The 17,736-nt window shown below is 34.1% G+C and overlaps 1 protein-coding gene across 7 annotated transcripts in view; it reads right to left on the minus strand.

Annotated features, from left to right (window-relative positions):
- Positions 1–314: 314 nt before the first annotated feature.
- Positions 315–17,736, minus strand: part of LOC127837768 (vacuole membrane protein 1-like) — a 43,739-nt gene continuing 26,317 nt past the window's right edge. For all 7 annotated transcript variants that reach the window (XM_052365171.1, XM_052365187.1, XM_052365139.1 and 4 more), the window contains 3 exons: positions 17,093–17,154; positions 16,121–16,223; positions 315–12,856 (listed from right to left, as the gene is read on the minus strand). In XM_052365171.1, the coding sequence (XP_052221131.1) occupies positions 12,719–12,856; positions 16,121–16,223; positions 17,093–17,154 (303 nt within the window). In that variant the 3' untranslated portion in view covers positions 315–12,718. The remainder of the gene's footprint in view (positions 12,857–16,120; positions 16,224–17,092; positions 17,155–17,736) is intronic.

The raw sequence follows: 17,736 nt of genomic DNA on the forward strand, positions 1-17,736 counted from the left end.
ATATTGTTAGGTAGTGCCATTTAGATATCTAAATGTATCAATTATATTATTATCTCTAATAATAGACTGCAATATTTTTCTTGCATTTTTATTATAATTAATTGATATGTAATTTTGATAGTCCAAGTTAACATCTAGTACACAATTTAAGTCCCCGCATATAATGAAATCATCAGTTTGGAAATATGTTATCTTTGTGAATAGGTCTGTATAAAAGATGGGCGTATCTTTAATAGGCCCGTATAGTGCGCATAATGTAAACTGGTTTGTCATATAATTATGTCAAATGCAATAAAAGATAGTTACCAAGTGAGTCATGTTCAATTTTATTTACTGTGATTGGTAAGTTTTTTTCCAAACAAGATGCAAATACCTCTTGAATTTGATAGCCCGAAACTAAAGTAACATTCGCCGTCCTATTCTGAGTATATTTTAGTTTTCATATCAGACGTAAAATTACAGTCTTGGAGACAATAAATATGAGCTTTTTTTCTTTAAAAAAATCAAATACATCTCTACGTTTTTACTGTTATTGAGACCCCTACAGTTGTAAGAAATGAATTTAAGATTATCCATTTATATAAAGGCATGGTGAAAAATATGCTTTAACATATATAATACTAAACAGGTATCTAGGTAGATAATATACAAATTTTCTATCTTTTAACATCTGCATGTTATGATGCGAGAAATTCAGCAGATAAACATAAACTTACACTGTAACAGAAACAAATGTACAAATGGGGTTTTAACAAATGAGGATTGATTGTGACAACAATCATATACATAGGTTAATTTACATCTAAATACGTGACTTTACAACATATATTTTGCATATTATTGAATTTGGGGTGTATCAATTTCTCAAATACTAGAGTTTACATACAATTAAGTTCATGAGGCGAGACATTTTATTGTTAAATATAAATGCTTATAAGTATATGGTATTGTATTAGATCTTTATTAAATAAAACTGAAATGTCAGCCGAAATACCCACCCACCCCCCCCCCCAAACAGTGTGTTTTTTCGAGTCAACTTCAATGCTTAACACACTTCTCACTTATCTTGGATAAGGAGCCTTGATGTATCAGAACATTTTTTTCTAAAATGTAAAACATACACTCAGGCTTTTTACAACACATATGTGTCAAACATATAAAATAAGAAAGAACAATACATCCGCATATACAATGCGAATTTACATCAACGTTTACGTGTTGCGGCTATCAAATATATTCATATCCTAACAAAAGATATAAATACAGTCTAATTGTCAAGCACACATATGTCAAATATACAAGTTCAACAGGTATGTAAATTCCTAAATCATATAATTATACTAAGGATGATAAGTTTTCAATATTGCAAGAACAGCAGTAAAGTAATGTACATATCAATTATAGTGTGCAACAACATAAAGTGAGTAAGAGCACTACAGTCTTGGTAATTGTCCTACATATGTATGTATATGAAAAACAGTTATTCAGCCTGAATATACTGAGGTGAAAAATATTCATGCAAAGACTTCAAATTTATTTTTTATTTCTAAAATGTTTGGATATATTTTATTTTTTTAAACAATCTTGGAAATGATTAGTCCATGTTTTATATTATGTAAAGAAAAAATAAGTATGTTTTATGGTGATACTTATATTAATATAACCATCTTTTCAATGATATGTAGGATATATTTTTACATATTAATTATTACATATTATTATTACATATTAATTATAACATTGATTACAAGATTGCATTTTTTCTTAAATTATTGTTGTTGTTTTTATGACATTGGTATATTTTCATTCTTCGCGTTTACGAATTCTTAAGAAATGATGGCTTAAATAAGAGTAGATAGTGACTATAGTGGACTTAGAGATGGTTTTGAGCATTCTCAAAAGGTACAGACTATATTCACTACTTTCGAATTAAATACAGACTTACTATTTAAGTAATAAGAATGACATACAAGACAAGAAAGACTGGTATATAAACAACAGCGTACCAGTTAGTAAAAAGGTGCAAAATAGTTTACCGGTATTATTTTTAGCTATTATTGACAATTGTACCTTGACAATTTATAATTTGCTTTTATTTGGGCCAGTTTGCTAAGTTCACAAGTTTTTTCGATTTGTTCATGAATTGATTTGTCGTTGGTACTTGTTAAGAATTTTATTTTTGCCAATATATCTAGTTATTGAAATACATTTGCGAAAATCGATAGTGCATAAGACAGTTTTACTTGCAGTTTTTGCCAATGTCAAAATTTAACGTTCCGTGAAACATAACCGTGTTGTATCGAATTTTGATCAAGAACACATGCTAATTAAATACAGTAATTTTGATGCCATAAGCAGCATAAAACCTGTCTTTTATGCACTAATTGAAATTCTTAAAGATATTTGAAATGAAGTACCACTAACCGTCGTGTTTAAATCCATAAACGTTAAAAGGGGGAAAAATCACGTGATCCTGCACCCTGGTTTAGGAATCATAATTTCCTGTAAGTTTCTCTTAAATTGAATTTCGTCAGTCTGATGAATGAGAACAATTCTAATACAACAATTTTTAAGTATAGTCGTAATTTATATAAACCGATTTTTTTTAATTGATGAGCAAACTATGCAATACTACTGCAATCGCGCACTCCGGTCAGGAGTTACGTTTTCCGCTTAAAAAGTCACGCCGGGTATGCTGCTGGTTTCATTTTCGGACAGACCAACTCATTATCAGACCTCGCGAATATGCAGGCTGGTGCGGAGCTACGCTGGCAGCATCTCTCATTGGGTCAATTTTTGCATAGCGCGGGTCATTTACTTTTAATGAATATCTTGGGCATTTTAATGATAAGTGGCATTCATATACAATTATTCTTTGGTTCTTTGAATCGAATGCGAAAATCATTAAATATTGGAGTTTAAAATATTAGAACACCACATCTGTTGAAAATATGTAATATTCCTTGTTTGATTGCATTTAAGTCAATTATTATATGAACAAGTTGTGATCCGGGTATTAACAGTTTTGGAAAAACTCATCCAAGTACAAACAAATATGACACATATTATTATATGTTTGTATATTCATATGTTTGACAGTGTAATTCATTAACACCTATTTCGCACGATGATGATTTCAGATTAAGCAGGTCGATTTTACGTACAGTTGAACATATCAATGAATCGTTCATCGATATAGATTTATAGTAACGTAAAGCCTGAGTAAATATTAATTATAAGTCTCAGTTAATTTGCTTCAATAATAGTGTTAAGAATAGGGCTTTCCTTTACCAATAGTTATGCTGATAGCTACTGTGATTTGCTTTATTTTCTAGGAAGTGTTTTTTTTTCTTAATTGTAAGGGTTTAAATCTCCGCCCTAGTTGCTGAATTGAATGTTTAATGACATTCTGTGAGTTTTAAGGCCAAATAATTAGCCTACGTTGACAATGCATGTTATCCGTCAGCTGCAAAGTATTTCGTCGAATCTTTGATTTTCTAAAAATGTATTGCCGAGTGTATCGCGTAATGCATTCTCGTCGATATGCACCCAATCATTTGCGAAGTCACATTCTGCGCTTTTTGAAATACATGTATTTTAATTAGTAATTTAAGTGAATCAAGCGGACACCTGCTCATACATTGTCAAATTAAAAGTGAATGCCACAGGCGATATTTTAGATATTAGCAAACGTAATCATGCAATTACGATTTCAAGAACACAATTTTGCTACCTTCTCTCCGATTACTAGCATTGAGCAACCATTGGAAAGCATTCGCAAACAGAGAGATTGACACATACATCCCGTATGCTAAAATGGCAGAAGGTTGCGTCTTTACATTAATGGTCTACTTGTAACGCAGTAATTTGATGAAAGAGCAAGCATTCATCATGTGTGATGTGATACTTGAGTAAAATGGGTTGCACATGCAGTAAAAGCAATCGTCTAGCTTTCAGCCGTTGTCTCTACATTAGAATTGCAGATGTTGCGTTTGATGTGCCTTTGATTGTAGAGTATGTCTCAAGGAGTTACGACACAGAACGTAATAATATCTATAAAGTTTTAGCAATACAATTAGAAGTTGAACTAGATATCATTGAGACACAAACTTCTGACCAAATTTGGTGAAGATCGGATGAAAACTACTTCAATTGGAGAGCAGATACCATGCTAAATGCTTGAAATGCACTAAGTGACCTTGTGACCTAGTTTTTGACCCAGAATGACCCATATTTGAATTTGAACTACATAGCATTTAGACACAACTTCTGACCATATTTGGTGAAGATTGGATGAAAACTACTTCAATTAGAGAGCAGACACCATGCTTAATCCTTGAAATGCACTAAGTGACCCTGTCACTTTGTTTTTGACCCGGCATGACCCATATTCGTACTTCACCTAGATATCGTCTAGATACATCTTCTGACCAAGTTTGGTGAAGATCGGACGAAAACAATATGAATTATAGAGAGGGGAAACTACTGTGGACGCCGCCCGCCAAGGGTGAAACTATAATACGCCCCGTTTTAAATGGGTGTATAAAAAGGAGAAATACGTTTAAGCTCACATGGGAACAATATTCTCACGGTGAGCTTTTGTGAATGCCTTTTTTCCTTCGTGCGTCGTAAACATTTGCCTTAAAAACACTCTAAGAGGCCACATTTATAGTCCGATCTTCATGTAATTTGCTTAGAAGATTTGAGCCAATAATATCTTAGACAAGTTCGAAAACGGTTCCGGTTGGTTTAAAAACATGGTCGCCAGGGTGGGGGTATTTTTCCTAATATATTGCTTTCTTTACAACTTGTAAACACTCTAAAAGTAACATTTATTTCAAATCATCACAAAGCTTGGTCAGGCCATTTGTTTTAATGATATCTTGGATAAGTTCAAAAATAGTTCCGGTCTGTTGAAAAACATTGCCGCAAGGAAGATCCTTATATGCCTATGGTAAAATCTTGTCAGGACTCCAACGTTATATTTTTAGTTCACTCTTCATTAAACTTTGTCAGAACGTTTGTTCTAATGACATCTTCAGGTAACAGCTCAGTTTCTTCTAATGTGAGCGACTTTGGGCCTTTCAGTCCCTCTTGTTATTACGTGTTACCTGCTGTGATAAAAATCGCACATGCACAACTTTATATCATAAGGACCAATTTATGCCAATCCGGATTTTGAAAAAAATAAAAAAACTTGCACTCAAATATGTCCATTTGACATAAACTGAAACTTCAAGTGCAAGCCACTCAACTTTGCAATGGTGGGTATAATAAAAAAAACAAGAGGGCCTGAAAGGCCCAAAGTCGCTCACCTGAGATAACAAGATATTATTGGGACAAATCTTCTGACCAAGTTTCATGAAGATCGGTAAATTAATGTGGCCTCTAGAGTGTTAACAAGGTTTTACTATAGCCATATAAGGAAAAATGCCCCGCTCCCTGACGGCCATGTTTTTCAACCAACGGGCATCATTTTCTAACTCGTACAAGATATTATTGGGATGAATCTTCTGACCAAGTTTCATGAAGATTGGACCTTAAATGTGGCCTCTAATGTGTTAACAAGATTTTACTATAGCCAAACATGTATATGGAAAAATGCCCCGCCCCTTGGCAGCTATATTTTTCAAGCAAAGGTAACCATTTTTGAGCTCATCCCAGATATCATTGGGACAAATCTTCTGACCAAGTTTCATGAAGATCGGAAAATAAATGTGGCCTAGAGTGTTAACAAGGTTTTACTATAGCCATATAAGGAAAAATGCCCCGCCCCCTGACTGCCATGTTTTTTAACAAACCAGCATCATTTTCAAACTAGTCCAAGATGTTATTGGGATGAATCTTCTGACCAAGTTTCATGAAGATCAGACAATAAATGTGGCCTCTAGAGAGTTAACAAGATTTAACTAATAGCCATATAAGGAAAAAATACCCCGCCCTATGGCAGCCATGTTTTTCAAGCAAACGTATCCATTTTCGAACTCATCCAATATATCATTGACCAAATTTCATGAAGATTGGACAATAAATGTGGCCTCTAGAGAGTTAACAAGGCAAATGTTGAATGTGCATGACGGACGACGCACGACCGTTGTGCTCAGGTGAGCTGAAAACACAATCACTGGTAGTATGTCCTTATGTGAAACCATATTCATTGTGGACAAGATAACATGCACATGCATCGAATAGAGTAGGAACAATGTTTGTAGAATAAGAAACAAAGCTTTCCGAACACAGAAAACAAAGATCTTACACACAGCTGCATTACCACTGCAGACACTTTGCTATAAAGATGAAACACTACAGTTCAATATTTATAATTGGATGAAGAGTTGGAATCTTATTTTACGTTTTTAAAAGCAAAATCCCCACACAAAAATGTAACATTAGCAGGTGGGCATGATATGCACAAAACATTGTTAAAAGGAAATAATACATATATTTAATCTTTTTTAAGTTTAAAATGTACAATCTAATTAGACATATAGAAGGCTAAATAAATTAAAATAATATATTTTTTCAATTTAAACATAATCCATAATTCTGACATAAATCAATAAATATACTGAGCACCCAGGAAAAATATACTGGAATGATAAGATAGAACACAATAAAAATTGTTTCAACAACACTTCTGTAACAGAATCAAATGAAAATTAACAAAATGGAAGATAATAATGTATACATGTGAACTATAATGCAATTAACAGAGGAGATTGCAAGAAGGCACAATTATAGAATCAATGATTACTACCATTGAGAGCTGCACTCTTATCTATATTGCATTTGCATGTATGTTATACGGGTATCAACAAAATTATGTTTGGGAAATTAGGTTAGGCATAGCATATTTGAGGCAAAATAAACAAGCTATGTGTTTGTGAAACACTATGTACCCATATATTTGACCTTGAAGGATGACCTTGACCGTTTACCACTAAAAATGTGCAGCTCCATGAGATACACATGCATGCCAAATATGAAGTTGCTATCTTCAATATTGCAAAAGTTATGGCAAAATGTTAAAGCTGGAGCAAACGAAGCAACAAACCAACAAACAGGGCAAAAACAATATGTCCCCCACTATAGTGGTGGGGCACATAAAAAGAGGTGTTACATGATGGCCAAGATATTTGCAAAATTTGAAATTAAAATAGTTCAACTACCAAGTTATATGTTTTCACCAACAGAAGTATACTATTGCCAAAAATGCAAACGTATGCAAAATAAAAAGGAAAGGAAATAACACATGTTCATAAAATGCAACACTTATTTTATTTCAGATTGACAATAAGAATAACCTAAGTATGATTCTCTAAAAAAAAACATTGGTTTACATAATAATATTGTGCACATACAGTTAAAAAGGGCCATATATAATCCCACAGGCCTATGTGGTGTGTCTTTGCGACTGTGGTTAGTAAATTATGTTACAATAATCCAAACCTGTTTTCATACTCCAGCCTGGTCAAAAAGCACTTCAAAATAATCATTCTATTATTTTAAATAAACAGACTCTTGGGTCCAGGAAATTGGTGTAGCATAAAAGATTAAAGAAATTCATGATTGGTGTCAAATTCGTTTAAGTATAAATAATAGGGCCATGATGACTCAACTAAGTACTAGTGCAGATTAAATCGTAATGCTGAAGGGAAATTATTTTAGGGTTGTTGAATATCTGAAGCATTTTTCTAAATCTGCAGTGGAGGCTTTAAAAACCTATTCGAACATATTTAACACAGGTATCTGATATAACTTTTATACCTGAATAATTTGGGAAGTAGAGAAGTGGTCTTTTGTTTTGATTTATTCAGTGACTTAACTTGAAAATGCAGAAAAAGCCATGTCTTAACATAGCATATTGACGGGTGATTATAAAAATATGCTTAATGGTTTTGCAAATGCATAGGAAGGTATCATAGTCTTGCATTTAGCCATAATAAACATTCATTGGTTTTTGTTCAATTTCACTTAATATTTGATGTTATGGTTATAGAACTGTGCATAATGGGAAAAGATTTGTACAATATATTAAACACATGTACCAACTTATGTACCATTAAGTGTTTTTGTTGCCTAGGAATAAATATTGTTGCGGGAAATTAACATGGAATATATTGTGCCACAATAATTTAGACAAGAGGGCCTGAAAGGCCCAAAGTCGCTCACCTGAGATAACAAGATATTATTGGGACAAATCTTCTGACCAAGTTTCATGAAGATCGGAAAATAATGTGGCCTCTAGTGTGTTAACAAGGTTTTACTATAGCCATATAAGGAAAATTGCCCCGCCCCCTGGCAGTCATGTTTTTAAACCAACCGGCATCATTTTTGTACTCGTCTTAGATATTACGTTGTGCTAAGGTGAGCTAAAAATGAGAATTTTGTATCTCATTTAATCTATGTTACCATACAACATCTAGCGTTGAAATTTTGGCTATAATTTTGCTATAAGAAACACTGATCTTTTATGGATTAACTTTATGTTACGAAATATTTTGCAAAATAATTGTTTGATTTTAAGTATATGTTACTTAAATTTATAAATAACCCAGTGATTTAGATATGAAAATGGCCTTCCATGATTAATTTTAGGCTTCTTTTGCATTAAACATAACTTGATTAACAACAATTGAATATTTACACAACTAAAAGCTGGTTATTACATGCAAACACAATTTTTCAGAAATTTTGCAGAAAACTGACATTGCTACATAAATAACAAGAAATGGGTTTGTCAGAAACACTATGTCCCCTTCTGCGCCACTTTGACTTTTTTTTTTACCTTTGACCTTGGAAGGATGACCTTGACCTTCCACCACTCAAAATGTGCAGCTCCATGAGATACACATGCATGCCAAATATGAAGTTGCTATCTTCGATAATGCAAAAGTTATGGCAAATGTTAAAGTTTGACCAAAACAACAGACAGACCAACGTACAGTCCAACAGACAGGGCATAACAATATGCCCCCCACTATACATGTAGTGGTGGGGGACATAAAAATAGTACACAATTCAGAAAAAAAATCATATGTACCCGGTATTATGCTAGATTTTATAGAAATAGTTTACTATGAACTAACTGAATCAAACAGTACAAAATGTCAATGAATTAATGAAAATGCCAGCACATATGCTTAAACATTAAACACTGTTTGCAATCATATACTCATTCCATGAATATTATTTAAATATATTAACATTGTACACAGATTATAAATAACATTTTGCTTAATTAATAAAAAAAATCACACCATGAGCACACTGACACGGCACCAACACCCCATCACTCTAACCACACACACATATTGCTTATTCACAAGAACATTCAAGCAATTAACATATCTTCAGGGGTCCGTCTTATCAAAGATCGTACGACAATGTTAACTTACGATTGAATTTTGTAATTTAAAAATATAAGTGATTATGATCTGTATGTTTTAAATATAAAGCATATCTAAGATCTACTTTTGGAAATAAATGGAAATGTTCAACAAAAGTAATTATAAAAGTGACGGTTACATATTTATCGCGCTTCAAAAATTGCATCGTAAGGTAAGAATGTCGTACGAAGTTTGATAAGACGGGCCCCAGGTGTGAACATTTTTAACTGGAGCTGGATAAAGACACTGTGCTAGTCCATAAATTGTTAATGCAGTTCTATAAAACATGACTGGACCAGAATGGAAATAACTCCATAAATAATAAAGTTTATAACACTTAAGCAAATGGTCAATGTACTCACAAAATGAAGCCATGAATAAATGAGATTTGATATCAATCCATTAATTATTTCATATTTTAGAAAACGGCTAAAAACAGAAACAGGACAAAAGGAAATTAATATATTAATAATGCAGCCTGAGTTATAAATCTTTTTCTATGAACCCAGCTTCGGAACAATCCATTAAGTACAATAATTAATATCTTGCTACATTATTGAGCAGGAGGTATACAACAAACATGGCAATGACACAAAACCAGATAGACTATTCAACATTTCAGTAATAAATTTAAATTTGATTGAACATTCCAAATTAGGTCAGCAAGTTAGCCTCCAATACAGAAAATTTGAAAACAATAGCCATATAAAAATTCAAGGTAATGAGCAGAGAAAGATTTTTAGAAATAGTGACCATAATTATTTGAGATTGATTTCAAAGCATGTTTGGTTTGGGATTTATTCCAGTGAAAGTGCTAGGTTCTGCATGCACTCAAACCGGTTTGAACTCTGAATGATATGTATTGACTTTCCCAAGGTGGGGATCCCAGTTTGAATCAGTTTTTATTTATATTTGGTTGTCTGTTATAAAAGTTGCTGACATAAACAAGAAATTCTATACTGATGAAGCTTTTGAAGTTTGATTGTTTGCTATGTTGATCTAGACCAAAATGGAATCACAAGCTAGGTTTAGGAGTTTACATGTAAGCTACATGCACATACAATTTCATCAGAATATCTCCAACTTTATTCAAGGTTTTATGTATTAATGTTGCTTTTTCTGTTATTTGAGTTGTGTTCTGAGAAAACTGGGCTTAATGCATGTGCGTAAAGTGTCGTCCCAGATTAGTCTGTGCAGTCCGCACAGGCTAATCAGGGACGACACTTTCCGCCTAAACTTGATTTCAGTAAGGAGGGACTTCCTTAAAACTAAAAATATCATAAAAGCCGAAAGTGACGTCTGGACTGCACAGGCTAGTCTGGGATGACACTTTACGCACATGCAGTATGCCCAGTTTTCTCAGAACACGACTCATTTAATAACAGTGACCTTGACCTTAACTGACAAATATGAAATCACAGGTCAAGATAAAAAGTAACCTCCGTACAAAAAAAACAATGCAATACCTAAACTAAAACTCAAGTAATTTCAATTACACGCTTGGTATCCATGCAAGTTTGCTATATCCTATGTGTGATCAAAGTTGGTCAATTCAAACTTAAGTTATTGACCAGATACAAGCTGAATGCTTTTTAAACAAGAGGGCCTGAAAGGCCTAAAGTCGCTCATCTGAGATTCAAAGGAACTGATCAGTTCTCTGCAGCCCAAGATGTCATTAAAACAAATGTTTTAACCAACTTTCATGACTAGTGAACACCCTGGCAGCCATGTTATTCAACAGACCAGAACCATTTTCATACACATCCAAGATTTCATTTAAACAAATATTCTGACATAGTTTCATGAAGATTCATAAAGCCATATAAGAACAAATGCCCCACCCTCTGATGGTCATGTTTTTCAAGCAACTGGAACCATTTTCGAACTTGTCAAAGATATCATTGGGACAAATCTTCTGACCAAGTTTCATGACAATAAATGTGGCTTCTAGAGTGTTAACAAGGTTTTACTATAGCTATATAAGGAAAAAGGCCATGACCCCTTGGCGGCCATGTTTTTCCACCAACCTGAACCATTTTTGAACTTATCAAGATATCACTGGGACAAATTGTCTGGCCAAGTTTCATGATGATCGAACAATAAATGTGGCCTCTAGAGTGTTAAAAAGGTTTAACTAAAGAAATATATATCCATATTTGGAAAAATGCCCCGCCCCCTGGCCATGTTTTAAAAGCAACCAAAACCACTTTCTGACTCATCCAAGATATCATTGGGACAAATCTTCTGACCAAGTTTCATGAAGATCGGAAAATAAATGTAGCCTCACGAGTGTTAACAAGGTTTTACTATAACAATAAATGGAAAAATGCTCTGCCCCCTGGCAGCCATGTTTTTCAACCTATCGGCATCATTTTTTAACTCGTCCAAGATATTATTGGGATGAATCTTCTGACAAAGTTTCAAGAGATCGGAAATAAATGTGGCCTTTGGAGTGTTAACAAAATTTTACTATAGCCATATATAGCCATATAAGGAAAAATGCCACGCTCCTTGGCAGCCATGTTTTTCAAGCAAACGTAACAATTTTCGAACTCATCCAAGATATCATTGAGACCAATCTTCTGACCAAATTTCATGAAGATTGGACAATAAATGAGGCCTCTTGAGTGTTAACCAGGCAAATGTTGATGCCGCACAACGCACGACGGACAAAATGTAATCACAAAAGCTCACCATGAGCACGTTGTGCTCAGGTGAGCTAAAATATTAAGCAACTCTGACTTTGAATCAACTAACCCCAGTACAATACCAAGGTATTGGGCTCCAGGTAAGATACACAGTTACACAAAATATCAGTATACTATATCCAAGAATTTTAATAATTAAGCGCTAAGTGTTAATCTATTCTTATCAAAACAGAGCTTGACATGACATGCCTTAAAAGAAATGCCAAGCTAGGTCTCCAAACAAGCTTGCTACATACAAAGTTTCCATTAGTCAATGAAAATGCAAGTTATTAACCGGAAACCATCTGTTTGAGGGTGTCCATGAGCTTGCCTTCCTCAATCTAATAACCATGCTTTTCAACATCATTGAAAGCCTTCATATAAAGTCTACTACATTTTGGTATGGCAAAAATAAAACACTGGTGTAAATATGACAACAATATCATACAATTACAAAACTTATGATTATATGACTTAAATGTGAATCTGAGCTTTTCATATGCTTTGTGGCCCAAGGAACTTCATCAGTCGTCAATGAGCTTTTATAATTAAATAGTGCAATTGTTTAGATGACCTACATTGCAATAATTGCAACCACCATGATGACCCAGATCATCTTTGCAGTCAGTAAGAGGAACCATATCACTGCAGCAGACGTTTGGTTTTGCATTGCCTCTTGTGGTAATTTTGTGCCATAGAGTTGATAATGGAAAGAAGGAAATACGCAACCATCACTATGACTACCTTTTCAAATATCCACGCCAAAAGATTGCCGGATTCCTGTAAAACAAATAACATTACATGTCACAAAGACCTCAATAGATTTACCTTTGGACTGTAAATTGCAATCATGCTATGTTCTATGTGTTGCTCTTCAGATATTTATTTCTCAAATACAGTATCAGACTTTTAAATTTTGTCCTTCAAAAATTAAAAAGGAAATGCTTACACTTTACAATAGGACCCTGAAATTCGAATGAGAATGTTCAACTGAAAAACTTGGCTCTTCATTATAAACACAAGGCCCCTGGTTTGGGGCTTCTTTTAATGACAGGGGCATTATTTGAACTTATATTGCTATGTAATTAAATCTACTACAAATTCACACCACCAAATGGATGTAGCCTATTAGAATCCAGAGGCATAAGTTGCAAAAACTTGGTAAAGGACCACTATCTGATTATAACATACTCATAACAACAGCACCGCCGTGCGGGTGCAGACCACTCATCTATTTTTCTTTTTAGGTACCTATCTCAATTTCAATCACAAAGGATGGAGGGGTGGAGTGGGGAGGGGTGTATAGTGTGGGGGTGGGGTCATTTAATAATCATAATCTTCCAAAAATGCAAAAACAATGCAAAAAAAAAATATTTTTTGGGGGGTGGGGGGATTCTTGGGTGGGATGGATGGACAGTATTTCAAAAATAAAATAATAAAAAAAAAATTTGTGTTTTTAAACCATGTTTGAAAAAAACAAGAGATGTGTTTGTCAGAAACACAATGCCCCCTATTGCGCCGCTTTGATTTTTTTTTTTACATTTGACCTTGAAGGATGACCTTGACCTTGAACTTCCACCACTCAAAATGTGCAGCTTTATAAGAAGGCCGCTCTGAAATATTTATTTTTTACCTTTGACCTTGAAGGATGACCTTGACCTTGAAGGATGACCTTGAACTTTCACCACTCAAAATGTGCAGCTTCATGATAACGCCGCTTTGAATTAAAAAAAATAATTTACCTTTGACCTTGAAGGATGACCTTGACCTAGAATGATGACCTTGACCTTTAACTTCCACCACTAAAAATGTGCAGCTTCATGAGAACGCCGCTTTGAAATTATATTTTTTTACCTTGAAGGATGACCTTGAACTTCCAACACTCAAAATGTGCAGCTTCATGATAACGCCGCTTTGATTATTTAAATATTTTGTTTGACCTTGAAGGATGATCTTGACCTTGAAGGATGACCTTGACCTTGAACCTACACCACTCAAAATGTGCAGCTTCATGATTATGCCGCTTTGAAATTTTATATTAGTTTTTTTACCTTTGACCTTGAAGGATGACCTTGACCTTGAAGGATGACCTTGAACTTCCACCACTCAAAATGTGCAGCTTCATGAAAACGCCGCTTTGAATTTATATATTTTTTTACCTTGAAGGATGACCTTGACCTTGAACTTCCACCACTCAAAATGTGCAGCTTCATGAGATACACATGCATGCCAAATATCAAGTTGCTATCTTCAATATTAAAAAAGTTATGGCCAATGTTAAAGTTTTGGCACGAACAGACACCATAAATTTGACATTTGACCTTGAAGGATGACCTTGACCTTTCACCACTCAAAATGTGCAGCTCCATGAGATACACATGCATGCCAAATATCAAGTTGCTATCTTAAAAAGTGAAAAAGTTATGGCCAATGTTAAAGTTTTTTTCGGACTGACTGACATACTGACGGACAGTTCAACTGCTATATGCCACCCTACTGGAGGCATAAAAATTATTTTTTGGGGGTGGGGGTGGGTATAGTGTGAGGATGTGGTGGTCATTTATTAGATGATCTTTAATTTAAAAAAAAAATGGGGGGATTGAGGTGGGATTCATGGAGGGGGGGGATTCGGGAGGATGGTTTGGATGTAGTCAATTGTGATATGTCAGGTAAGCGTTGTTTTGTCAAAGTCTCAATCGAAACTAATCATTATCATAAATAATGAAGTTATGACAATTTTAGCAAAATTTTATAATTTGATCTTGAGAGTCAAGGTCATTCATAGGTCAAGGTAAAATTCAACTTGCCAGGTACAGTACCATCATGATAGCATGAAAGTATTTAAAGCTTAAAAGCAATAGCCTTGATACTTAAGAAGTAAAGTGAATCTAAACACAAAATGTAACCATATATTCAAAGTTACTAAGTCAAGAAAGGGCCGTAATTCAGTAAAAATGACAACCAGAGTTATGCAACTTGTCCTTTACTGTCCCCTTATGATAGTTTGCAAGTGTTCCAAGTATGAAAGCAATATCTATGATACTTTAAGGGTAATGTGGACCAAAACACAAAACTTAACCAAATTTTCAAGTAAGAAGCGCCCATAATTCCGTCAAAATGCCAGTCAGAGTTACATAACTTTGCCTGCACAGTCCCCTTACGATAGTTAGTAAGTGTTGCAAGTATGAAAGCAATGGCTTTGATACTTTAGGAAAAAAGTGCACCTAAACACAAAACTTAACCAAATTTTCAATTTTCTAAGTATAAAAAGGGCACATTATTCTGTCAAAATGCCAGTCAGAGTTACATAACTTTGCCTGCACAGTCCTCTTATGATAGTAAGTAAGTGTTACAAGTATGAAAGCAATAGCTTTGATACTTAAGGAATAAAATGGACCTAAACACAAAACTTAACCACCAACGCCGACGCCAAGGTGATGACAATAGCTCTTTTTTTTTTTTAATAGATGAGCTAATAAGACCTATGGGCCTCATCTTTTCATAGGAGAACATATTTGAAGTTATTGGGGATTCCTTGTAGAAGAATTTTCAACTTAGTTCATTTGTGTATTTTTAAAACAGCTTTTTGGACCATGTGACGTAATAAATAAATGAACCCAAACCATCTGCTAAATTTTCATGGAGGACAATCTGAGGAAAATACCTTTAAGTGCACATTCTGCCCAGTGGTTCAATTGGAGAATATTGACATAAAAACACACGTCAAGCACACAAACAAAAACAACAGACATCAAATTATTCAAATGGCTCAACTGGAGAATGCTGTGCTTGTTGCTCACTAAAAACTTAGCAACTAAAAATAAAAAATACCATCAAATATCATCCAATTACATAATAGTATGGAAATATCAATTACAGATTAGTCATAACAAAATATCAACTTCAAAGAAAAACTAAAGACATTTCTGTGACATTGAAGGAAAATGAACTCTGTCTCCATTTTAAATATGTATAAGTACACTGTAAGTATAAACACAATTCTAAAACAGAACAATAGAAAGAACCACAGCCTAATTCACTTACCCCTGAAGTTGCAGTACCAGGTTTATGATGTAACTTTTGTTTCTGAAGACGGAGATACTCTTTGAAAGGTGTTTGTAAAACTTTCCCATACTTTGGTAGTTTCCTGTTTGGAGAAAACTGTCAAGATTAAAATAATCTGTAACCTACCGCTTTTAATGCAATTAATGGTAATATACAATATATGTTTCTCATGTCAGTATAATCAACAAAACTATCCCATAAACCGGCCGTTGTTTTCTTTTCATCTTATCACACCATAGACCCAAAGGATCTAAACTCTTTTAAGAAGCTTTTGTGAAATTTGTGTAAAAAATGTGGTTCCAGACAGAACCATCTTTTTAAATCAATTCAGATGTCACAAACTAAACAGAAGTGTTCCATGCTGATTGGGATAAATGTGTGATTAAAAAGATATCACTTACGACATGCAAAGAAAACTGCTCTACCCATTTGTGGCCATGTTTCTAAAGACCAAATATTTTTTGGAACTCAGCCAAATTATATATCATTCAAAAATAATCTGAGCTTTTTTTATAAAAAAAAGAACTAGAGTGTTCTCAAGGTTTGAATATAGCCATTTAAGTAAAACTTCCTAGCTCCCTCCCAGTATCCTGGCTGCTATGTTTTTCAATTGATCTTACATAGATATATACCATAAATGCAAATGCCAGCTTGTCAACATGGCATATTTCTAGTAAAAATGGCCTCAAAAACAACAAATTAAGTCTTACTAGCAGCATGCATGCAAATAATGGCTTTTTTGTAAGAGCTGACTTTTTCATTAAAATTTTACTTTAAACGAGAAAACCAAATGCAGAGCCATTATGTCAGCCATGAAAATACTAGCCGTTTGTTAACAATTTTGAAACTAGTTAATTTCCAATATTGTAACAATAAAAAATATTATGTTAAGCACTGTCTTAAAGTAATATTCATCTTTATAATAAAGCAACCAAAATGAGAATCACTTACCCTATCAAGTTTACTACTGTTTCCACATGGTGTTCACTGAACAAGAATATCACAAACAGTTTCTGAAAATAAACATGTTTCATTCAGACAACAATAGTCAGTGTAAACAAGCAAATTTGTTGAATTACCGGTAATATGACCCGCCAAATACATAATGTTTATGGATGGGTGCAAATTAAACAAGAGCTGTGTTTGTGAAACACAATGCCCTCTACTGCGCTTTGAAACCATATATTTGACCTTTGACCTTGAAGGATGACCTTGACCTTTCACCACTCAAAATGTGCAGCTCAATGAGATACACATGAATGCCAAATATCAAGTTGCTATCTTAAATATTGCAAAAGTTATGACCACGGTTAAAGTTTCGGGACAGAATGACAGACCAACAGACCTGCCAAAAACAATATACCCCCGATCATTCGATCAGGGAGCATAAAAATATACGATATAATTTTAAACAAGAGCACCGTATAACGGGTTCCACGCTCTGCTGCGAGTGCAGTTTTGAATAAATGAAAGCTTGTCAGATTTTTTAAATTTTGTTTAGAGGTCGCAGTGACCTTGACCTTTGACCTAGTGACCTGAAAATGGGTGTGGCATGTAGAACTAATCAAGGTGCAGCTACATATGAAGTTTCAAAG

Source organism: Dreissena polymorpha, chromosome 1, assembly GCF_020536995.1.
Source record: "Dreissena polymorpha isolate Duluth1 chromosome 1, UMN_Dpol_1.0, whole genome shotgun sequence".
Lineage (NCBI taxonomy): Eukaryota > Metazoa > Mollusca > Bivalvia > Myida > Dreissenidae > Dreissena > Dreissena polymorpha.